Raw genomic sequence first — 25,441 nt, 5'->3', positions numbered from 1 at the left:
AAAACCCTGTGATGTTTCTGCTGGCCTGTTTTTGAGTTGGGCATTTGACTCCATATTTACTGACATTATCACAGAAAATGTTCAGCACTTCAAAACTACACTGGTGAACCAAAATTCTTATTTTAATTGAAATTCTCAACTTGTCGAATAAAATAGTTTAAGAGTTAATACATATTTTTCAGTGAACCCTTGCAAAAATTGCAATTGCAAAAATTCTGATTGGCTGTTTTGGTCTCCAATCAGTATTGTGGAAACACAATGTTGCTAAATCCAGTGGAGTGTTTTGGTTTAAACTAAATCAAAAAACATGTTTGGTTAGTGTGTTTAATTCTTTTATTTCAAGATATAGATTTTTTTAAGACCATCATTGGTGTGGTGCTATCGCATTGTCGAGAAACAGATGTTGAAGGAATCAGTCCTAAAGGGATGTTTCCTCCTCAGCCTAGCTTCTTCCACAAGGAGTGATTTGGATTTCCTCTGCAGCTAAAGAAGACATAACAGAATGAAAGAATTGCTCCAAAAATACTGCACCACAGCATCAGGTCAGTTCAGATGTTTGCTCTTGCAGTTCCTTTCATTAAATATGTTGTGAAATTGTAGTTACAGATGCAGCTGTAAAGTTTAAGTTAACCTATGGTAAATTACCAGCATAGTTTTCTTATGGAGGAAGTTCATGAGTTTCTAATCATGTGACTCCTTTCATGACTGATTGTTGCAGTTTTAACTAAATCATTTAAATCTGTTTTATGGCAATGGTGCAGTTGAGTCAGCAGTCAGAAATCTGGTATCTTTGTTGCTTAACAACATGGCCTCAAACCCTTCAGGAAGAAGGATTTGATCCTTCAATGAAGATTTGTTACCAGTGAAATGAAGCAATGCCTCTGCAGATGCAGTACACATCAAGACGTGAGACTTATGAAGAGGTGAGATGCAATTACTGATTTTGATGTAAAAACAAAAAAATATGGTATAACACTTGCTGTTTTCTAAATCTGCAGGAATCCAAGTTATCCATTGTAAATAGAAAATGCAAGGTAAACCTAGAAATTACCTAAAAGAGATTACCTAAAAGGTAAACCTAGCACATTACTAGAATCCAAAGTAACTACAAGTAATTTTGGATCAGTAACGACCTGTTGCGTAACATGCAACCCTCTTTCACATTTTAGCTAATTCGTCCAATTACCTGAAATTAAGGACTTCACAGTAATAAGGAGGAGACCACAGTCCATGCTAGTTTGTTTGTGGATATATAATCTCTTTTCAGATGTTTCTGAAAAACTGTGCTTCAGTTACAGTCCACGTAAACATAATTAGTTTCTTTTTTTTTTAAGTTTGTTTCATCAACAGCTTCAAATGCATGGTGCCTGCTGCAAATGATAAAACTCCACACAGCGCAGCTCAGTATGCACACAGACAGGTACTTTATTCTGTGTTATAGTTCATATACACACTATTATGCAGGACCATTTGTTAAAATTATGTGTAAGATAATTTACACAATAACTGTAACTGTAAAACATTTTGTGACCACACTACTTTAAATTATCTTTAACCCTTTAAGACCTACCATAGAACCAAGTCCGCCAGAGCTTATATTATATTTTTACATGTTGTAGTGCCATTTTTGGGAGCATTTCAAGTTGCTATACATCAATACAACCATTATAGCCCAAATTTTAATAATATGTATGCATTAAGTGCATAGTAATTACATAAATTGCAAAAAAGTGCAATAAACTACAAAAAAATTGAAAATCGTTTTTGTTTTTTTAACATATATTTCTAGTTAGAGAAATTTAAGAGGCTTATCCCTCAAAACTGTAAATACAAAAAAGTTGCACAAAATAGTTTCCTACCACAGGAAATTTATTTTGAGTGTCTTCATAGTTTTATTTTTGAAATACACCAATTTTTATGTACTGCAGGAAAAACAAAAATAAATATTATAATGCAAATTTGCAAAAAAAAAATGCATCAAAATAAACTATTTCCAGCAGTGCAATATGAGTCCTAAGCATCCCAGAAACGACACAGAAAGTCATAAAGTCAAACATAACTTTTAAAAACACCAGTATAGGCTCATGAGGCCCTGATGGTAAAAAAAACTACATTTCCGCAAAATGACGTCACTTCCGGTTTCGGGTAGGACATGGCGGACATGCGATAGTTCGTGCTGATGGACGTAGGAAGTGTTATGAACAGCTGATCGGATCGGCAAAGCGTGTTTCTGGAATATTATGTTTTTGTTGCTGCAAGTGCTTTTTATGCCGTTTTGCAAAGCTATATGTGGAAGGAAACTGACCTAGGACAAGCTGATGGCATAAGATGTAAGTACAACTCCTCCGGTTTCATATGCAAAAAAAATTATTGCGCTAGCTTACGTGGTTGCAGTGCTACTGGGATTTAAAAATAGTTACGCAAAACAGAGCGTGCCCGGCTTTAAAGGGTTAATGGTTGCTGCACAGAACATGCTGCAGTAATTTATAAGCACATTTAATTTGCTTTTGCTCTTTTAATCTGAACATGATTGTTTCAGATTTGATAATCCTAAATAATCATGTTTATGATGTTTTCTACCTTTGTTTTTCTTTTTTAGCATGGAAGATGTAAGAGTTTCCTTAAACAAAAGTTGATGCCACAACAGAATTCAAGTTGTGTCTGGACAGAGAAGATCTTCCAGACAGAGGCCTTCTCCAGTAGCAGAGAAAATAAAAGCTGCATCTGCTACCAGTGTTTGTTTGTTTTTTGTTTTCTTTTATATGATTTGGTGTGTCAAGATGGCTTGCCGTCAGCTGTTACCTGTTTTGTTTGTGGTAGCTTTGTTTACATGTATTTTCTTCAAAAATGTCTCTACTCTTCTGGTGTATGACTTCCATTGTTCCTCTGCTGTGATCCACCTCTCTCCAGGAGGAAATGCCACAGAAGGCGAGGGAAACAGGCCGGCGTGTTGGTAAAATTCAAAAACTGCATGACCTCCCCGGGCTCTTTGGGGCTCCAATGAGCTGTCGCATTTTCTTAATTAAGTCTTCACAAAAGGTTAAGAAAATTAACAGCTACCCACCATCATAAATCAAGGGTAAAGTACACTGATTCCTAAACCTAAGAAATGTCAAAGATGACTACTAAAGATGAGTAAAGATGTTTGCGCTTATTTTAGCCCATGGAATAAAGATGGTTACTAGTTCTAGATATTTTGGATTATCCAGAACTAATAAATAGGGGTGAGTTTTTGAAAAATGAATTTTCAGGCGGTTCGGTGGTTAGCACTGTTGCCTCACACACTCACAGCGAGAATGTCCTGAGTTCCACCATCAGGGTCTTTCTGTGTGGAGTTGGGTTCTCTACAGGTACTTCAGCTTCCTCCCACAGTTGAAAGACATTCAGTTAGTGGGACTAAGTAAGTGGAAACTCTGGTGTGAATGGTTGTCTATGTGTTAGCTCTGCGACAGACTGGAACTGTACAGGGTGTACTCTGCCTCTTCCCCTAAGACAGCTGGGATAGACTCCAGCCCCCCTGTCACCCTGAAGAGGATGGACGGAAATCGATTATAGCTTGAATAATGCAATATTGATTTATTAAATCCTGAATTGATTTCTAAATATAAATGTATTTTTGCCAGAAACTTGAGAATCTCACCTTAAAGCTCACAAAATTATTTCCACACCATCAAACAGCTAAAACAGCAAATGAAAGGAGGTAACTGGATTCTGCACAAACATTTAAACATAAAGTGCGTATTGTTCACCTAACGCCATGGACACGCCGTCGGGGCTGAAAGCCGACATCTCACAGATTCTGATGCTGCAAGTTTTGTAACTCTTTGACCAAAATTTACTGAACCAGCAGCAAAAGAAGATGAAAACTCCACTGAATTAATGCTGATAAACATCAGCATTAATTTGCTCTATTTGCTTACTTATTGCTGCTCAGTTAAAAGTCTGAAATTCAAACAAATGAAGGCCAAATGTCTCATTTTTCCACTCGCTCACCATTTCTCCTCTTATCACCACTCATTAGAAACATTTATTTATTTGAAGATGCAGTTAGCTGCTGACACGCTGATGATGCTCAGTAAATCTGATCTTTGTATATTTTTTTTTTTTCGGGATTTATTTGACAGGGACAGTGTTCATGTTCATGGACATCAGGATAAAAACAGAAGATGGAAACCTGCCAGATTTGAGCTAAACTGCTCATTTCCATTTCCACAGGATCCACCTGTGCTTCCTCTCCTCTCTCCTCCACCTGTTACAGTGAGGGAACGTCCTCCATGATGGAGGAGCTGCTGGAAAGTGCTGAGAGGTTCCTCCAGAGTGAGACCTCTGTCACAGTTCAGAGGATCTACGGCAGCAGAGACCTTCATGGACACTAAAAGTCTCAAACACACAACAACAACATCACACTGACTCCACTCTGACATCACTGATCAATAATCAAAGAACACACAGATCAAACTGATTGATCAGCCATCAGAGGAGTCGGATCAATGGAGCTGCTTCTGTTCCTGATGTCCCCTGTTTGATCCTGGACCTGAACTCTCCCTGCAGAGGAGACACAAGACAGTCACTCAGGGAAATACAGACGTGAACATGAAGAGAGAGAGAGACAGACAGATACCTCTGACTTTCAGCAGCAGAGTTTTCACTCTGATCCAGACGTCCTTGCTGTTGATACCACACTCGTATCTCCCACTGTCCCATTCTGTGGGCTGTTTCAGGGTCAGACTGAGGTCTCCAGTTTTCAGCAGGTCTTCATTCATCTTTGTTCGGTCTCTGTAAACCTGGTGCTGTTCTTCAGGCTGGTCAGAGCCGTTCTCATACACATGGACCTTGTTATTGATTTGGTCCTTCCAAACCACCGTAGCATCTTCAGGCAGGTTTTGTGTGGTTCTGAAGGGCAGCTGGACAGACTCCGCCCCCTCCTCCACCTCCACCTGACAGACTGAGAGGACAACAAACACAACATGAGCTGTACAAAGTGTGATTGGTGCTCACAGAGCAGCATCATGTGACTCTTGTTCTGCACTAAATGAAGCGATGGAGTGGCGCCTCCTTCAGGCAGAGAAACAGCTCATGGAGAGAAATAATTATTAGAGCAAAAACAAGAGTGGAGCTGCAAATAAGGCCGAGAGGAACGCTGCAGAAAACTGTTCATGTGTGAATTCATAACTTCATAGATTCCTTTGAGCACTAAAATCAGAGCTGCTTCTATTTCTAATATGACAGCTGTACATTAGAGCTGGAACACTTTAAATGTGAGCCATAAAAACATGATACTCTACAAGTGCATTCAGCTCTGACACTGTCACATCATGAAGGAGACGTGGAAATCACTTTGTTACACAAATCAAAGTCAAATCAATTCTATTGATGGAATATTGTGTGATCAATAGACTGATCAGTTTCTAATCTGTCATCTATCAGCTGGAAATCCAGCAGTGTCAAACAGACTTGGCAGCAGATTAGGACCAAACACAAACACATTGAGACTTTTTCTTCATCAGCAGTTGCAGGTAAACTGCAGCAACAATGCGACTCAGACAGTTTCTCTATAACTGCAGGGCTTCCTGCGCTGCTGTTAGTCAGATACGGATCAACAGGTTGTGGATAGAAAGCAGATTCCTTCAGCAGAGGATCCATATCACACTTGAAGCATGTCGTCGGGAAACAATCAGTGAAAATGGGACACTTTGAGCCAATTTGAGCCTCAAACTCTGAACATAACCTGCTGCAGACCAGCTGATGTGTTCAGTTACCATGGTGAGGAATTTCACAATAAAGGAGGCGTACGCTCTGTCTTTTCCCGGCCCGACGCTCTGGGACATTTTAGACAAGTTTCCTGGCAGAATACGATCCCGTCCGGAGGCCGACACCATCCTTATCCACATGGGTACCAACCGGATTCCAAACAGCGCTCCCACTTCCTCAAACTGGACTTTGTGTGTCTTTGTGAGGCTGTGAAACAAGCCCACCATAGAGTTTGTATCTCCGGCCCCACCTCAGTTCCACTCTAAACACTAATACATGTTCAGCTGGACTCGGAGCCTCTGGAGACATTTTGGATATTCCAGTCATGAAGATTCTTTAAGTCACAACAACAACAAAAACTGACAGATTGAACGTGTATCAAGATATCTGCTGAGGTTGAGGCTTTGCAGTACAGACAAAGGCCCAAAGGTCTGATTTGGACTTCTGTGATAAGTCTTTGTAGATGTAATATACTTGCTCGAAGTTTTTTATGTTTGTATTTTATGCATTGTTGCTATTGTGTTCAAAAGCAAGTAAAACCCCTTGATATTCATTCTTGATATTCTTGTTTGTTTATTTGTTGCTTCTATGTAAAATAAGATGGCTGCACTCAGCTTCAGTTAATCGAAAATGCTGCAGCAAGAGTCCTGACAGGGACTAGAAAGAGAGAGCAGATTTCTCCTGTTTTGGCTTCCCTTCATTGGCTTCCTGTTAAATCCAGAATTGAATTCAAAATCCTGCTCCTCACATACAAGGTCTTAAATAATCAGGCCCCATCTTATCTTAATGACTTTGTAGTATCATATCACCCTATTAGAGCACTTCACTCTCGCACCGCAGACTTACTTGTTGTTCCTAGAGTATTTAAAAATAGAAGAGTCTTCAGTTTTCAGGCCCCTCTTCTACGGAACAGGCTTCCTGATGAGCTTAATGCTCCCAAACACATTTCTATTGCAGGTCTGTTTTTAGTCTTGAATGTAGTTGAAACGTTTGTAATTTCCATTGTGATAAATAACAGAGAGTCATGCATTAAATGGAGCATCAAAGCAAATTTTTTTGCATTGATGTCAGGGCAGTTTGTTCTTAGTGACATACAAGGAAAAAAGTAAACAATGGATCAAACCTTTGGGCTTAAGCAGCAGTGGTTTTGCTCTGAAAATGTCTCCATTCCTCCAAACTTCACAGATGAAAGCTCCACCGTCACAGTCCGTGGGGTGTTCCAGGGTCAGACTGAGGTCTCCAGTTTTCAGCAGGTCTTCATTCATCTTCGTTCGGTCTCTGTAAACCTGGTGCTGTTCTTCAAGCTGGTCAGAGCCGTTCTGATACATGTGGACCATTCTGGATTTCCCGTCCTTCCAGACCACTATAGCGTCTTCAGGCAGACCTGTGGTATTGAAGGGCAGCTGGAGAGAGTCCACCCCGTCCTCCACCTCCACTTGGGGGACTGAGAGGACATCAAACACAAAATGAAAAGTGATAACCAGATGAGCTTTTCACTGTTATCCATTGTCTTGAATACAAATGTGGAATAAACTGCTGAACCACTCCAAAACATTCATTTAGAAACAAAGAGAGAAGACATCTCACAGACGTCACACATACAAGGATAATTTGGATTCTTTGGACAATCTTTGGACTCAGGCGCAGACTGAGAAAGCACGGTTCAAACATTTCTTTATTAATCACACTGTTGGTGTGCCTGTGGGATCACCAGGTACTTGTAGCTGTCCTCTATGTCTACGATGTTGCCTTCACCCTGGGTCTACACACCTGAATCAAATGATTAGTTCATTACCAGGCCTCTGGCGAACTGCAAGACATATTTAGGAGGTAATTTAGCCATTTGAATCAGCTGTGTTGGATCACGGACACGTGTAAAAACTGCAGGACACCGGCCCTCGAGGCCTGAAGTTGACGACCCCTGCTCTAAAGGGTGGCTGGTTGCTCAGCTTAACCACGTGCTCCTCTGTGACTTCTGAGTTGGAGAAGGAAGTCCCGATTTGGCGTCCGCAATACCGTCACAGACCTGAGGCAGAGGAGGGTATGGCGGAGACCATAGAGGCTGTGGGAGGTTCTGATGCCGAGGCAGACCACATGATGCCACTTTTGAGAACCAGGAAGGGTCAATCCGCTGATATTATGTTTGATGACTTGCAGTAGTGTTGGTCTACCATGGGGGGAGACCAAAAGAGGGGATGTTGGAATGATGTTACCTGAAGTGCTTTATTACTGTGCCTTTTATTAATCTCATATTATTCAAAACTGCCATATGATCATATAGAAGTAGTGTTGAGTGGACACAACCCTGAATAATAAAGGCATTAGAATAGGTGTCCTTCAGTCGTAGGCTCTCACCCATATTTGCCTGTAGAGCAGTAGATAAGAGGGAACCATCTTGTAGTCGAAAGTTACTGAAATGCTGTTGTTTAGACTAGAATGGGGTGCCCGGGAATAAAACTGTCAGGTGCGCGTCACCATTTTGAGATCTGCGGCAACGTGTCATGCAGGACGCATCTCCCTCTAGAAGTAATGTGAAAGAGAAAATAAAGTGTTAAATGGTCTACTGAGCAGTGTTTTGTCTTCCATCGGATGCCTCTGAGGAATTAAAAGAACTCGGTGAAGTGTTGATATTTGGAGTGCTCAGAGTAGAGACGCTACTCCTCCACATCGAAAGGAGGAAATCACAAAAAGTTGGTCGTGTTCATCTGGACATAGGGTTTCCAGTGGGAGAAATGTTTTGTCAGTCATCCAAGTGTCTTCTCAGCTGACTGCAGTTTTCCCCATCGAGAGTACCTTTGCACAATGACTGAAACTAGCACCACTGAATGAACAATAGGCTGGGGGGGGTGTGTGTGTCAGTTTTTGACCATTAATATGCAAATTGTCATGACCACTGATCTACGACCATTGATCAATGACTACTCATCATCCATCCATCCATCCATTCGCTTCCGCTTATCCTTTTTCAGGGTCGCGGGGGGCGCTGGAGCCTATCCCAGCTGTCATAGGGCGAGAGGCAGGGTACACCCTGGACAGGTCGCCAGTCTGTCGCAGGGCCAACACACAGGGACAGACAACCATTCGCACTCACATTCATTCGCACATTCACACCTAGTGACAATTTGGATTATCCAATTAACCTATCCCCACAAGCTGCATGTCTTTGGACGGTGGGAGGAAGCCGGAGTAGCCGGGGGGAAACCCACGCAAACACGGGGAGAACATGCAAACTCCACACAGAAAGACCCCAGCCTGATGGTGGAATTGAACTCAGGACCTTCTTGCTGTGCGGCAACCACCGTGCCACCGTGCTGCCAATAGGCTGGGGGGGGAGGAGGGATTGTGTGTGTGTGTGTGTGTGTCAGTTTTTGACCATTAATATGCAAATTGTCATGACCACTGATCTACGACCATTGATCAATAACTACTCATCAATGACCATGAATACTATTCACAGAGAGTTGGGGATTGGCTGCAATCACAGCATTGAAAGATGTACCATTGGGATGGTACATCTCTCTTCACTTGTGTTCCAATTACTGAAGCGTTGGAGGTAGTTCATAAAAGATTACAGGATGACCCCAATACCATCAACAGAATCACTCTCATTACTGACCAAGTGTGTTTGCTCTTGGAACTGTCTTAATTCCACCTATTTCACATACAAGGGTCAGTACTACTGGCAGAAACATGGGTATACCATGGGTTCTTCATTTTCATCCATTGTGTCCAACTTGTACATGGAAGAAGTGGAAAAGGGGGGTTTATTATACTGCCCTGGAACAACACCAAGTGATTAGTTGAGGTACGTGAATAACATCTAGGTAAAATCTAAACCTGAGGATGTACCACAATTCACTGATTATATTAACCTGGTGGACCTACACAAATTCACCAGGGAGGATATAAAAAGTAGCAGGTTAGCCTTCTTAGACTGTGAGATGTCCATCAGTAATGGGGGACATTTAAAAGTCGATATGTACCATAAACCACCACATATGGTTCATTGTATAAGGTTTGACTCTCATCACCCAGTGGAGCACAAACTGGATGTCATCAGGATGCCACAACACTGTGTTCTCTGTAGAAAGGCGCCCACACAAACACAAAGCAGGAGATGAAGCATCGCTGAATATGTTTCCAAACCAACTTCCTTCCAACCCGAAGACAGAAAAATATGGTGAAGCATGTGATGAATAGCATGCTGACTCAATCATTTCTGCATGTTTCCTCATGTTACAGAGGAGGAGAAGATCCAAAGAGGAGGCAGGGGGAGAGGCTCAGGAACAGTTAGGATCAGAGACTTTGAGCCATCATGGACTCCCACTGTGGGGACTCTTAGTCTTAGTCTGTTCAATTAAACGTACAGTTGCTTCCCCTAAAAGTTTTGGCTTTTAGACAACGGCATCAAAGAATTTATATTATTTGAATGAACTGAAAAAAGATTCAAACTTAAAATGTTTAGAGAATAAACTCTTGCATGACCTCTGACCTTTGACCTGTATCTACAGCACTGACCTCTGACTTTCAGCTCCACCTGTTTCTTCAGCAGGATGTTTCCCTCCCTGCTGTAGACGGTGCAGGTGTAGCTGTCTGTATTCCAGCCTGTGGGATATTTCAGGGTCAGACTGAGGTCTCCAGTTTTCAGCAGGTCTTCATTCATCTTCGTTTGGTCTCTGTAAACCTGGTGCTGTTCTTCAGGCTGGTCAGAGCCGTTATGATAAACATAGACCATCCTGCTGCCTCTGTCCATCCACTCCACTTTAGCATCGTCAGGCAGGTGAAGTGTGGTATTGAAGGGCAGCTGGACAGACTCCACCCCTGAATCCACCACTACCCGGGTGACTGAGAGGACAACAAAGCACAAGATGAGCTTGGATGGAGACATTTGTGTTGACTCTAACAGGTTGAATGCTGCTGCTTCACTGGGACCTCACTGTTAGATAGAAAGTAGTCAGTGTGAAGAGGAGACGCAGCAGAAAGATGAAGACTGACAGGAAGAAAGCAGTGAACAGTAGGGATGGGTATCGTTTAGGTTTTATCCGATACCGGTGCCAAACCGGTACTTTTGAAACGTGCCGGTGCTTAAACGGTGCTCAAACTGGTGCTTAAAGAATGGAGAACACAAAATTGGTCCAAAAACCTCTCATGTTCAGCTGTTTTTTTGTAAAAAGATAACAATGTTAGCCTTTTCTGCAGCTATGGGGCATATATGGCATCACTCTTGGCTGGAAGCAGTGCTTAAACAATGGAAAAAACACAAACTTTGTCCAAAAACCTTTGGTCATTTTAGCCTTTTTGGCCAGGGAGAAGGGAGTATCTGCCATCAAACAAGAAGACAGCCGCATGTAGCTATGATGATGTTTGCTAGTTCACCTTACTGCATTAATGTAATAACGTGGTTAGCCTACTCAACGTAAATTACACACGAACAACATTAAGCTACTCGCCCAGAGAAGAACGGCTGCTGCTGCATCATCATCCGTCATCATTTCTGCTACACTGGCAGGGCTAGGGGCCAGGACTCTACTCTTCGGGTTTTTGGGGGATGTTGCTAACTCCGGGTCCGATAACAGGCACCACACCCGCAGTAGATGTGCACGGTGTGAGGTCTCGCAGCAAGCTATCAAATACGGCGCATTTCTCGGCTTTAAAAAAAAAACGCTATGCGTCGCCAGGTGTTTCATCGGATTTGAGGTGTTACCTCCTTTGACAGTATCACAGTATTAGCTTAAAGCACTTGTTGCAGGCTGCTGAGTTTGCATCTTTTGCTGTGAAGTACAGCCAGACTTTTGACCGCTTCGCCTTGGGCATTTTAATCTGTAGCTCTGCTCTAAAAGAACGTATGTACCTGGGCCCGCCTACTATCCTCGGAAACGTAAAATGATTGGCTAGAATCTAAAGTGTATCACAGCTCAGGAAAAAAAGCACCGAAATAAAGCACCCAAATGTGCACTGCTTTTCGGTCTGGTTACTACCGTTTATGTCAGATACCAGTACCCATCCCTAGTGAACAGACTGTTGGAGCTGCTGTTAGTGGGACAGGACTTTATTCAGTCTCTGAGGACCAGATTTGACTTGATGAAGCAGAGAAACAAAGTCTGAGTGTTTCTATCACCAGAGATGGGCAGTAACACGTTACAAGTAACGCGTTACTGTAATCCGATTGTAATCTGATTACTTTTTTCAAGTAACGAGTAAAGTAAGGGATTACAATTGTAAAAAAGTAATTAGATTATACTTACTTTCCTGTAAGCACACTGCGTTACTGCATTACTAAACAATGATTTTGTTTGTGAGAGTGTCTCCTGACAATGACGCAAGCGGGTGCGACGGCTGTGGTAGCACGTCTGTAAATCAACAATAGAAAACATGGAGCGAGGGATAGAGTTCGATCGTGCAGCATTTAATACTTGGAAATACCGACATTGCTTTCAATTTGACTGTTTAAAAAGCGACAAAAACATAAGCGTACGTTGTACACTCTGCATCGGAAGAAAACTTCTTTCTACATCGAAAAATTCCACTTCCAACCTGAGCAAGCACCTAGCACGCTGCCACAAGAATGTTAAATTAACAGAAAACCCCCAGGATCCCCCCACTGACATGACCGCTGTGGCTACCACATCTACTTCCACCGGGCAAACCTTAGATGGACCCACTCCTGCTAAACAGGTTAAACTAGACGTAAGAGCGACAGGACTTAGTGCCGCTGAACTGAAGAAGCTCGTCGCTGCCTATATCGTCGAGGACATGTTGCCAATTTCCACTGTAGACTCTGAATCATTCCGACGCATCGTAGAAAAAATACCAACTAAAGGTGGTGTCAAGCTGCCCCAGAGAAAGTCAATTGTAGGATACCTTGAGAGAGAATATGACAAAATGAACTCTAACTTGAAGGCTACACTCGAAGAGGTGGAGTTTGTTTCCACCACTGCTGACATCTGGACGGTAAATAATAAACGTTTTATGGGTGTAACAGTTCACTGGATTAATTCCATATTACAATGCAACAAGGCCGCCCTAGCATACAAGAGAATTAGAGGCAGCCATACCTATGATGTAATTGGAGCAGAGATTGAAGAAATCCATTCATCATATGGAATACAAGGCAAAGTTATTGCCACTGTAATGGATAATGCATCCAATTTTGCCAAAGCATTCAGAGTATGTCAGCCCTGTCATTTGGAGTCTGAATCTGAAAATGAAGAAGGTGATGACGAGGAACCGACCTTTACTGATGTCAAGGAAGCTCTTTCAACCGCATGTGGTGATGCACAGTTTGGCCTCCCTCCACACTACAGATGTGCATCGCACACAATTAACTTGATTTTAACAAGCGATGTTGACAAACATCTAAATTCCTATGGAGACACCAAAGCTGTATACAGGAGTAGCATTGCAAAATGTTCTGCTCTTTGGACTAAAGCAAGTTGATCAACATTAGCCTCTGAACAGGTGGAGGAAGTCAGCCGGAGGAAACTAATGGTACCGACATCCACAAGGTGGAATTCCCTGTATGAGGCCATTTCTAGAATCATCACAATTCCCTTGAATGATTTTAATCCCCTGTGTGTAAAACTGGGAATCAAGTGCCTTAATGAAAGGGAGTACCAGTTCTTGAAAGAGTACTGTACGGTGATGAAGCCCCTGACAGTGGCTCTCGACATCTTACAAGAGGATGAGTGCACCTATGGGGCTTTACTACCAACACTCACAAGCCTGATGTCAAAGACGCTTGCCCTGAAAGATGACCTCTCTAGAATGACAGCCAGCCTTCCAGATGTCATTGTAAAGGTAAGATTATTATTAATTGCTTTGGGTGGATTTGTTAAATTTGTTATACCATTCACAGTGGGTGGATGTTATACTTTGTTTTAAGCAGCGTGTAAAATTATTAAAATGATAGAATAAAAGACCAAGTATTTACCCCTTGTTAAATATCATAATAGTCGGCCTCATCACTGATGGGGACGACAAGGAGTACAGAGGACTGACTCAGGACTTTGTGGACTGGTGCCAGCTGAACTACCTCCAGATCAATGCCAGTAAAACCAAGGAGCTGGTGGTAGACTTCCGCAGGCACAAGCATCCTCCACTACAACCACTGAACATCCAAGGTATGGACATTGAGGCTGTGGACAGCTACAGGTACCTTGGTGTTCATCTGAACAACAAACTGGACTGGACTCATAATTCAGATGCCCTCTACAGGAAAGGGCAGAGCAGGCTGTACCTGCTGCGGAGACTCAGGTCGTTTGGAGTAGAGGGCCCACTCCTTCTATGACTCTGTGGTGGCCTCAGCCATCTTCTATGGTGTGGTCTGCTGGGGTGGCAGCATCTCTGCTGGGGACAGGAAGAAACTGAACAGGCTGATCCGAAGGGCCAGCTCTGTTCTAGGATGCCCTCTGGACCCAGTGGAGGTGGTGAGTGACAGGAGAATGGCGGCTAAGCTGTCATCCCTGTTGGACAACATCTCCCACCCCATGCAAGAGACTCTGACAGCACTGAGCAGCTCCTTCAGTGGGAGACTGCGGCACCCACGGTGTGTGACGGAGAGATTTTGCAGGTCTTTCCTCCCCACTGCTGTCAGACTCCACAACAAAGACTTTTGCAGCTGATCAAACCCTCACACGTGCAATAAGACTGCTATATGTGCAATTCTTGTACAATTCTTCTTCTGACGAAGTTGTACTTTTGTATTTTCTTACTCAGTTGTATATAGCATTTGTATTTCTATTTTATTCTATTGTATATAGTATTTTATTTTATTTTATTTTATTGCATTCCAGTGTTTTCTAATTTCTGCTACATAACTTTGCACTTTTGCTGTAACAAAACAAATTTCTCACCTGTGGGACTAATAAAGGTCATCTTATCTTATCTTATCTTATCTTATCTTATCTTATCTTATCTTATATCAGGGATATTGATCATCATTAATCAAGAATATTAATCAAAATATCAACAAAAGCCTCAACCAAAATTAAATCTCATACAGTATTGATAATAGAAACATGTGCTAACACTTTTAGCAGGCTTACATGCTAACCCTACTTTTTAACTCACTGAGACCTATCAAAACACTTCAGATTAATCAAAAACAAGTATTTCCCTCACGGAAGTCTTTAAATGTCCTTTACTTGTCATTAAACTTGCTAACCTTAGCGAACAGAGCATTAGACAGTCTGAAGCTCTGTGCGGTTTGCTCGTGAACTGTACATGCTGCTTTCAAGTGCAGAGCAAAAAACTACAGTGGAACCCTGACTTGCGAATACCCCATTTAATGAAAAATTCAAGTTACGAAGGCACTTGACCGCAATATCTCTGCCTGCATTACGGCAAAATGCCCACGTAACGAAATCCGCTGGCTCTGATTGGCTGAGCCCAGAATGCCCAGAATGCCTTCTGAATCATGTGACAACCCCTTTGCTTTTGTACTTGCGCTACACTGTTCCACTTGAACAACGTATTGTTGTTGCAGTTAGCAATTAGCCTATAGCCTATTGTTCACTCAAAAGGCGCAGTGGGTGCTTCGACTTACGAAAAGTTTCGACTTACGAAAGACCCTCGGGAACGAATTAATTTTGTAAGTCAGGGTTCCACTGTATTTGAACTGATCCAACTTTATTAACAGTGACAAAGATTTGTGTATCAGCTGCTGTTTGCTGCTATAGATATAATCCAGCTGATGTGGGAGAACTACATGTGACACTTTGATGCAGCCATGAATCAATCTGATTTCTTTCCATTTTCAAAGGTTGATGCATCAGTTAAAGTCCTTAAAAAGCTCAGAAATAAAGAGAAAGGTTGGTTAAAGCAAAGAGAGGCACTGGCAGCATTGAAGACACTAAACAAGAGAAACAGATCAGAGAACTTCAGACTGAATAAGTGGAATAAAGTGAAACAGAGAACTAACGCTCCCTAAGAATGGAGCTGTCAGAGGAAGAGAGCAGCAAACTGAAAGTCTCTGTTAGCTGCAGAGCTCTGAAACTTCACACAGCTTTGGATGATAACATGGAGAAAGGATGTGGAGATTTTCACACTTCTGCTAGAAATCATCTTCTAGTTATTGTGACTCAGATATGACTGATTATAGATGAGGACCAAAGAAGGTTTTTACTGAGATTAGCTTAGCCTGTGTTTTAGCCACATGCTAAACAAACACATGTTCAGAAACTAGAAGATGTTACCTTTCAGATGAAGTCTCACACATGAACTTTGCTCCTACAGTTCATCTGATGAAGCTTTTACATTTGGCTGGAAATCAAATAAAAATCAAAACAGCCACAAACATCAGACATGCTAACACTGTAACATTATTGGATGGAGCCACTGAGACTGAACCACCATCATGAGTCTGACCTCTGACCTTTGACCTGTATCTACAGCACTGACCTCTGACAGTGAGATTCACTTGTTTCTCCATCAGGATGTGTCTCTCCCTGCTGTAGGCGGTGCAGGTGTAGCTGGAGTTGTCTCCATCTGTGGGGTATTTCAAGGTCAGACTGAGGTCTCCAGGTTCCAGTAAGTTTCTCTTCATCTTTGTTCGGTTCTTGTATTTATCGTCCTGTTCTTCAGGCTGGTCAGAGCCGTTCTCATACATGTGGACCTTCCTGTTGTTTGCATCCTTCCACTCCACTTTAGCATCTTTAGGCAGGCAAACTGTGGTTTTGCAGATCAGCTGGACAGACTCCACCTCTGAATTCACCTTCACCCAGCGGACTGAGAGGACAACAAAGCACAGCATGAGCTGTAGTGAAGGTTACTAATGGTCTCCTTATGACCTGTTACAGAGGACTTATTTCTGTGCTTGTCCTGTTAGACCTCAGTGTAGACCACAACATTTTACTACAAACACTAGAACACACCAGAGTTATTAAAGGAAATTTACTACAGTGATTTGAATCACATCTGATAGATTCCAGTTTGTTCATGTAAATGAGGAGTTTTCTTTGCACACAAAAATTATTCATACATTTATTTGATTACCATGCATATGCTATGCATTTGATTTTTATTTCTGATATCATTTAAATCAATCAGTTACAGGCATGTCTTAAGAAGATAAAGGCCTGGAGGACATCTAATTTCCTTCTTCTAAATTCTTTACATACTTGACCTTTATGTAAAATTAAATCCTACTGACTTATTTTTCACTAACATGTCCATATTGGTATTTTTGCAAATATCAGTGACCAATGTGTGATTGCTGATATCTGGCAGAACCACTAACCTGTATTTTTAATTTTAGCCTTTAAACAGTGAAATCCCTGAAATATGGAAATCTGTGTATTTTCCTTTGCTGAACGGAGGTGATAATTCAGATGTTACTAACTACCAGTGTTGGGCGAGTTACTTTGAAAACGTAACTAATTATAGTTACTAGTTACCTCTTAAAAAAAAGTAACTGAGTTACAATATTCTAAAAGTAATTAATTACTTGAAAAGTAACTATTGTGTTACTTTAAAAAAAATGTTTAACCCTCTGGGGTCCAGGGTATAATTGGCCATTTTTAACTACTTTTGATTTGACCTCTACATTTCACCCTTAAAAACTATTTTCTTTGCCTTGTTTGGTATCATCCTTTTCAGCACAACCTCACGTGTCTGAATTTACAGTCAGGTTTTCATTTTGACATACTGTATTAACACAATTGATCTAAAATCAAACAAAAAATATAAAATCAGAGTAGAAAAAGTTATATTTTTTACTGTAACAACCACAAACATGTTTAATGAATCCTATTTCATAACTTTAAATGCAAATATAAATTGTCAGTTTTAAAATCATATGTACAAGTTTTGCAAACAACAGTTATTTGCAGCCATTTACCTTTTACCCCTTTTTTAAATAACCATTTCAAACTATTTACAGAACAATCAGCTGTTCTGCATTCAATAAGATGCCACAAATTATTTGTGCCACTCCAAAAAAAATAATTTCTGTCCACTATAAAGGAGAACATCACAGCCTGATACCTGTTGACATGGTGCATTTTTCCACCAAGACGAACGGGCTGGTTTTTTTTGTTTGGTTTTTTTGGTCATAAGCAGAGAGTGCTTGCTAGCGCTGTCCTTAGACAGTAAACGTGACAGTATATTGTTTATCATGAATCTGGTTTTACGTGGCCTATCTACGGTGGCCCCTAGAGACAAAGCACGTACAAATTCCAAAACACTTGCAAAATCCAAAACACATGCAAACCCCAAAACACATGCAAATTCCAAAACACAACGGAAGTGCTCCAGGACGCTAGGGGCAGTGTTGAGCTCGATTTGCAAAATAAACGGCAAGTTTGTCTGTATGGGACGGTCTAGTCTCCGTCTCGCTTCCCAGGTTGCCTAGCAACCATGATACTAACCGCTGGAAACGTGTCATACAACTTTGACAGAAATGAAGGAGAACATATTTGTTAATTTGTTTGTTTGTTTCTACAAGAGCTTTGTGTGATTTGATAAGTATCTGAGGCTGAGACCACAGGACAGTAAAACATGATTTTTGGGCTTCATTTCTGTACTGAACAGTCATTTAAGATTAGTTAGTAAATAACAATTAGCTAATGCTGTTCATGAGACTAAAGTCATATCACTTTGGTAATCTAAATATAATATGGCCAATATTATAGTTATTATATTAATCATTATTAGCTATTACAGCAGTGAACATGAACTCTGTGTCAAATACTGAGCCTCAGTACAGATTCAAGTTGCAGTTATTTATATGTCTTATCACCTTAAATCTTCACTCAAAGACAAGTATCTTTGACAGTGCATATATAGGTGCATCATATATAAGAGACAAATGTTGTTCCTTCAGTATGTTGGTTACTAAATTTGGCTCATTGCTTACATATATTTATAAAAAGAAAATGTACAAGCTGTGATAACTGTGTCTGATAGAATGAAGAGTAGACTGATATATTAAAAATTCCTTTATTGGGTGAGAAAATCAGACCATGTCATAACTGCTTTAAGTCATACAGAATAGATATCAGAGCCTTAAACAGGCTGACTTCTGCTAAATGGGTCAAACTGGGCAAAAAGTCTATAAACACATAACATCCTTATAGAATATGATGTAACACTATAGATCAACTTACCTCAGAATATATAAAGCATATAAACAATTACAGCAATATGATGCAACAAACACAGCAGTACTACTAATCCAAAATACTCAAAGCTTCATAGAACTGAAACAAACATTTATTTTTAGCTCCATTCTGCTGCTGATACATACTTTAGGTTTCTGAATATTAAACTTGTTGCTGCCTTTCATAGTGTGTAACTTGAAGTCCCTGAGTACTTTCTCCCACACTGAAAACACTGGGATGATAAAATTATTTGAACATTGCCTAATAAGACTGATTCAGGACAGACAATTAGTTATTTAAACTTTCCTAGCAGTCCTTCACAAACAGGGAACAGTCTGTCTATTCTCTCCATCTGTCAACTGCTGCTGGCTCTTCCTCCTCCTCTTCCTCACACACTGCTGAGTTTGTCCTGGTGGATCATCAGGGGTGCAAAGCCTCACAGATGATGTGCAGCAGTGGGTCCCTCAGTCTGTCCTCACTCTGGACACTTGCAGTTGTCACACATGGAAATCAAATGTGTGATAAGCAGTGTTGGTCAAGTTACTTGAAAAAAGTAATCAGTAACTAATTACTGATTACTTCCCCAAAAAAGTAATCCCGTTACTTTACTGATTACTTATTTTCAAAAGTAATTAATTACTTAGTTACTTAGTTACTTTTTAAAAACACAATTTACAACCTGAATAGGTGATAAAGCGATAGATCTTTAAGCCCAATTCTACTTTTTCTACATAATCCATCATACAAAATGTAATCAAATTGAAAAGTCCCTTTTTAAAACTTGTTTTATCAGTTTTAATCTTTTAACTTTGTGCATCAAGCAAAAAATTTAATTATATGCAACATTCTCTGTCTGGAAGAAATTTGTTTAATATTTAAACCTATTTTCTGCACATTCCAGCACATAAAATATATATATATATATATATATTTTGTGTTTACACTCAGTCTTTCAGATGCAAGTAAAACATAGCAGAAAATAAATAAAGTCAAAGACTAGCGGTCCTTTTGCTCTATTTTCACCTGTAAAGCAGGAGTGGGCGGAGGTTTACCCTGGTGCAGGTGTGGCGCAGCGGTCAGTGGAAGAATCCGTGAGTTTCTCTGTGAGTTTCCCATTACGTGGTAGCGCACTCGGTGCTTGCTTGGAAGTTTAGGGGTTTTTTCGCTGTAAAAAGAAGTTTTCTTCCCACGCACAACGGACACTAATGTTTTTGTCACTTTTTATGGAATCAAACTCAAAATAAGGTCAGTACTTCCACGTTTTAAACGCTGCACGCTCATACTCTCTCCCGCACTGGATATATGATCCACTGTTGATCTGCACACAGCTGTTGTCACGAACGTCGCACTCGCTTACGTCACTGTCTCCAAAAAAATCACGGTTTTAGTAACGCAGTAACGCAGCGTTCCTACGGGAAAGTAACGGTAATCTAATTACCGTTTTTGCAATAGTAATCCCTTACTTTACTCGTTACTTGAAAAAAGTAATCGGATTACAGTAACGCGTTACAAGTAACGCGTTACTGCCCATCTCTGGTGATAAGCTGCAGGATTCAAACACAAGTGTAACTTATAAATACATGTTCATACTTTTATTCCACAATCAGAGAGAAAGAAACAGAGAGAGAGTGCAGGACAGACAGACAGGTGACAGTCTCAGGTGTATACACTGCTACAAAACAGCACAAGAGAAGGAGGATTTAGTGTTTGTGTTATTACGAGTGTAAACAAGAAGAGTTCCCAGATGGTACAGTGGACACATGTGTGACTCCTGTGATTAAAGCATCTTTCTTTCAGCTTAACGAGTGAACCGTCAGCTCGTTCAAACACACGTTAAAGTCCGTTTGGCTCGACACCACCGAACAGAGGCAGCAATATAACATAGCTAACATTAACAGTGCAGTGAATCCTGCTTGTGCCGTGATATTCAGGACTGCAAACCGAGCAGCATCACTGACTTTCAGCTTGTTGTGTTTGTGGATATATGACTGACTTTAATTATCCATAAAATCATCACATTCTCTGTAAGATTAAAGTAAAGGCTTTAAAACAAAGTAAACGCTGAAAGTACAAACATCGCTAATGTCACATAACTTTGCCGGCATGTGGCCAACAGTAATGTTTTAATGTTCTTCATTATTAAACATTTGCACATAAATAAGTGACATAATATTCAGAACTTACTTTTGAAAGTTTACTCTTTGGCCGCTCCGCTTCCACTTCTTTGAAGTGCCTCCCAGTCCCAGTCCACTTGTTAGCATGTTTTGGTTGATGCAACTGGTCTGTCTGGTTATTGTCTCCCCAGAAACATTTCCGTTGTGTTGTGTGTGCTTTTGCAGCGTTTTTCTTTTTGCAGCGTTTTTCTTTTTGCAGCATTTTTCTTTTTGCAGCATTTTTCTTTTTGCAAGTGTGTTTCTTTTTGCAGCATTTTTCTTTTTGCAAGTGTTTTTCTTTTTGCAGGTGTTTTTCTTTTTGCAGCATTTTTCTTTTTGCAGCATTTTTCTTTTTGCAAGTGTTTTTCTTTTTGCAGCATTTTTCTTTTTACAGCGTTTTTCTTTTTGCAGCATTTTTCTTTTTGCAGGGTTTTTCTTTTTGCAGCATTTTTCTTTTTGCAAGTGTGTTTCTTTTTGCAGCATTTTTCTTTTTGCAAGTGTTTTTCTTTTTGCAGCATTTTTCTTTTTGCAGCATTTTTCTTTTTGCAAGTGTGTTTCTTTTTGCAGCATTTTTCTTTTTGCAAGTGTTTTTCTTTTTGCAGGTGTTTTTCTTTTTGCAGCATTTTTCTTTTTGCAGCATTTTTCTTTTTGCAAGTGTTTTTCTTTTTGCAGCATTTTTCTTTTTACAGCGTTTTTCTTTTTGCAGCATTTTTCTTTTTGCAGGGTTTTTCTTTTTGCAGCATTTTTCTTTTTGCAAGTGTGTTTCTTTTTGCAGCATTTTTCTTTTTGCAAGTGTTTTTCTTTTTGCAGCATTTTTCTTTTTGCAGCATTTTTCTTTTTGCAAGTGTTTTTCTTTTTGCAGGTGTTTTTCTTTTTGCAGCATTTTTCTTTTTGCAAGTGTTTTTCTTTTTGCAGGTGTTTTTCTTTTTGCAGCATTTTTCTTTTTGCAGCATTTTTCTTTTTGCAAGTGTTTTTCTTTTTGCAGCGTTTTTCTTTTTGCAGCATTTTTCTTTTTGCAGCGTTTTTCTTTTTGCAGCATTTTTCTTTTTGCAAGTGTTTTCTGAAGTTGCAGTCCGTTTGGCCTCTCAGGGCCACCGTAAAAAAAAAGGCTTTAGGATATAAGGTTTCCTGGAATAATCTACAAATTGAGCTAAAATTGTCAGAAACGGCTACGATGGAGGAGCTGAAGTTCATTTTGGAGCGAGAGAACAGCTCTTTTGGTCAGTGTTCTTGTTTTGATCTGTTATTGCACACAACTCATACATTTGTGTTCACTGGTCTCTACAGAATATAGTATTTGAACATTCTGAATGAATATTGGTTCTTTACTTGTTATATTGTTATTAGTGGTATTTGTTGTAACATCTTCTGCCCCCTGCTGGTCTCTCTTGGAAATACGAGAAACGAGTATTTTGTCTGGATTAACTGCAAATAATGAAAGAAAGGCTTGTCCACATGCAGCCTCTGTCAGATCAATGCAGTGAAGCACACACACTGTTTAGTAAAGTCATGTTGTGGAGCTGTTTCACTGATCAATGACTGAGTCTGAAGGAGGTTTTCTAACTTCTGGAACAAACCTGGAAATTACCCTTCAGCGCTCTGTATCAGCTGTTTGTAACTCTCAACTCTTTCAGCTTCTGGAACAAGTTTGTGTGAGCTCTACTTGTGTATAGTACGGGACACTCACCTGATTTATAATATTGACGGAAATAAAATATGAGACTTCCAGAAACCAAAAGAAAAATCAGGAGAATCAGGAGAGCTTTGGCCCAGGATGGAAACCGTTCTGTGGAGAAAAGAAAAACATGACCTTTGACCTCTGACTGAATGTGGTGATATATTTTATTGAACATACCTCAAGCTAATATTTTTTGAGTGAACATATTTATGCAGCAATAAAATAGTAAAGTTTTATCTGAGTGATGTCAGATGTATCTACAGCAGATGTTTGTTGCTGACCTTTGACCTGTAGCTGTATATCACTCCGACTCAGTTCACGTCCAAAGTCTCTGACAGAGCAGGTGTAGGTGGCGCTGTCAGACAGTTGGAGGTTGGTCAGGTTCAGGCTGAGGTCTCCAGTTTCCAGAGCGTCAGTCTTCATGGATGTCCGGCCGCTGTAACGCTGGTTTTGATCTTTCAGTTCGTCTCCTTGAAGCTGACGCTGGTGGACAGTTGGAGGACTGAGGTTGGAGCGACTCCACACCACTGTGGATTTAGTCAGATTAAAAGTGTCGACATGACAGGGCAGGATGAAGGCATCCCCCTCATACAGCTCCACAGCTGAGGCATGCTGGAAAACTGAGGACACACAGAAAGAGACTCCATGAGTCACTTTGAGGTGAAGATCAAGTTTAGACACATTTACAGAAACCAGGAGACAGAACGACAGAAACATTCAACATTTTAACAACTCATTAAAGAGAACACAGCACAGATCAGAGGCAGGAAGTCCATCACATAAAAATGTCAAACTAAGTCCAAAGTCTGAAACAGTGAGAAGTTCTAACAACAACCCAACAAAGACTGGGGGTATGTTCTAATAGTCCAGAACATTACCTCCTACGTTCTTTTCCTAACTACTGTGTACGCCATGTGATAGTTGCTTGTTGTAGTTCTTATGTATTTGGTGACTTATTTGGAAAGACAGGGCGAGATGTTCTCAGCATTTGTTGGTAACTGGTGGGTCAAACCTGCGAACACAAACTTTGTCTCTATCCTGTAACTGTTCGTCTCAAAAAGCTCAGGATTACAACCATAAATAACAAAAACCATGACAGTGTGTCAGGCGCGGATCAAGGTTTGTTTAAAGAAAATATCTTTCTGACACATGCACAACTGAAACCAGCTAACAGTATTCAGGCTCCGCCCACAGCACCACAATAGTCTCTACACAATGATTTCTGTTACAGCCCAGGGACCTAATCTTCCCATTTATGACTCAGTTACAGATCTGATAGGTGTTTGGTGGTCCAGATGTCAAAGCACACCTAACATCTGGACCTGTCTCAAATTCCCTGATTACTCCACTGTGTATTTAATCCCCATGTTTTCCTTTCCCTGGATTGCGTCATGTTGTCGCTATGCTGTGTGTTTGTTTCGTGCTCCTGTTAGTTTGCTAATGTTTAGTTTCTAGTTTCAAGTGTGAGGTTTTGGTTGGTTTTAGTAAGTGTTTATTTTCATGAAGAGTTTTTCCCACAATACAAGCTACATTATGGGTTTAAGTCACATTTTTGAGATCCTGCATTTGGGTCTAATCCTCCCTGCCGCACAGCACGTCATGACAGAACGACCCAACCAAACAACCGACCCAGCAGCACTCTTGCCGTCTGAGGAGCTCCAGGAGGATATTATTTACTCTGTGAATAAGTTATCTGACCTGTGGCTGGATCATTCTGAAAAGGAGTTTTAGTGAGCTGTAGATAAATGGCTACAATGCCTGGATTCTGGTCTCTCCTGGTTACCGAGTGCGCTTCACCAACTTTTGTAGCACTTTTTGCTACACACACCAGGGCCCGACTTGTCCATCCAACGATCTTCTGTCTCCACTGGAGGTCCCAAGGGGTTGCTTCAGCCACCTGTCTCCTTTGGAGGCTCTGAGCCGGTCCAGCCATCAGCGCCGCCATCAGCACCACCACTTCCGCTACCTGCAGCAGCCATGTCCCCGGCCTTTCAGCTGCCCGAGGCTGCTCCACCTTCGCCTGGTCCTGCCTTGCCTGGTCCACCACCGTCTTGTCCTGCCTCGTCTGGTCCTGCGGCTGCCACACCGCAATCTCGTTCTGCCTCATCTGGTCCCGCGGCTCTCACACCGCCGTCTCGTCAAAATCTAGCACGGCCTGCTTGCCCACGTCCACATCCAGCATGCCGTGCTCGTCCAAACCCGGCACACCATCGCCGGCCACTTTTCCAGCCATCAGCTAAGGATCTTTGCCGTCATGGATGGCCTTCTCACCTATGTGGCCAGTGCCACTTGACCCGCGGTGGGGCTCCTGATCTGCTCTGTCATTGCCACTGACTTGCCACCCCGGGTCGGTCTTCTGCTTTGGTTCTGCTCCCAGGATTTTCAGTTTCTTGTGTTTTGTATTATTTTACATGATTTATGTTCAGTTTTTCTAGTTGTGCTGTTCGGATTATCTTTATTCAATGTTTCAGCTTAATTCTGGTTATGAGTTTAGTTCTTAGGTTTTGTTCTTTTGCCCTCGTGTTTACTGTAGGTTTAGTTCAGTGTCGTGTGTTTCCTGTTTTACATTGCCATACACTTCAACACATTAAAGAGAGAGAGATGAAAGAAAAGCTGATGATGAGAGCAGAGAGAGGAAGGTGTACTTACCGTGCAGGAGGATCACAAACACCACAAACATCTTCATGTTCCTGTCAAACTCAGAGACTCTTTAAAAGCCCTTCAGGACATCAGCTCACAGCAGCTTCACTTTCCTCTGCTGA

The 25,441-nt window shown here is 41.1% G+C and overlaps 1 protein-coding gene across 1 annotated transcript; it reads right to left on the bottom strand.

The window, feature by feature from the left end:
* Window positions 1-1,138: 1,138 nt before the first annotated feature.
* LOC146389568 (uncharacterized) lies at window positions 1,139-25,441 on the bottom strand. The gene is made up of 8 exons (XM_084910802.1): window positions 25,329-25,441; window positions 22,961-23,299; window positions 22,689-22,787; window positions 16,150-16,476; window positions 10,270-10,596; window positions 6,875-7,195; window positions 4,622-4,945; window positions 1,139-4,545 (listed from the first exon to the last, which is right to left on the bottom strand). The coding sequence occupies exons 1-8, from the start codon at window positions 25,363-25,365 to the stop codon at window positions 4,454-4,456; spliced, it is 1,866 nt and encodes a 621-aa protein (XP_084766928.1). The 5' UTR covers window positions 25,366-25,441; the 3' UTR covers window positions 1,139-4,453.

This window comes from Perissodus microlepis, chromosome 3 (assembly GCF_051167445.1).
Source record: "Perissodus microlepis isolate ML-2025 ecotype Zambia chromosome 3, ASM5116744v1, whole genome shotgun sequence".
NCBI lineage: Eukaryota > Metazoa > Chordata > Actinopteri > Cichliformes > Cichlidae > Perissodus > Perissodus microlepis.
This window is presented reverse-complemented; position numbering and strand designations above follow the sequence as displayed.

What these genes read in the sequence shown, in the direction of transcription:
- LOC146389568 (XM_084910802.1), bottom strand. Translation starts at nt 25,365, where the DNA reads ATGAAGATGTTTGTGGTGTTTGTGATCCTCCTGCACG. An exon ending in AGTGAATCTCACTGTCAGAG is followed by an intron (nt 10,597 to 16,149) that starts GTCAGTGCTGTA and finishes TTGTCCTCTCAG; the next exon opens with TCACCCGGGTAGTGGTGGAT. An exon ending in ACTGCTGCTTAAGCCCAAAG is followed by an intron (nt 4,946 to 6,874) that starts GTTTGATCCATT and finishes TTGTCCTCTCAG; the next exon opens with TCTGTCAGGTGGAGGTGGAG.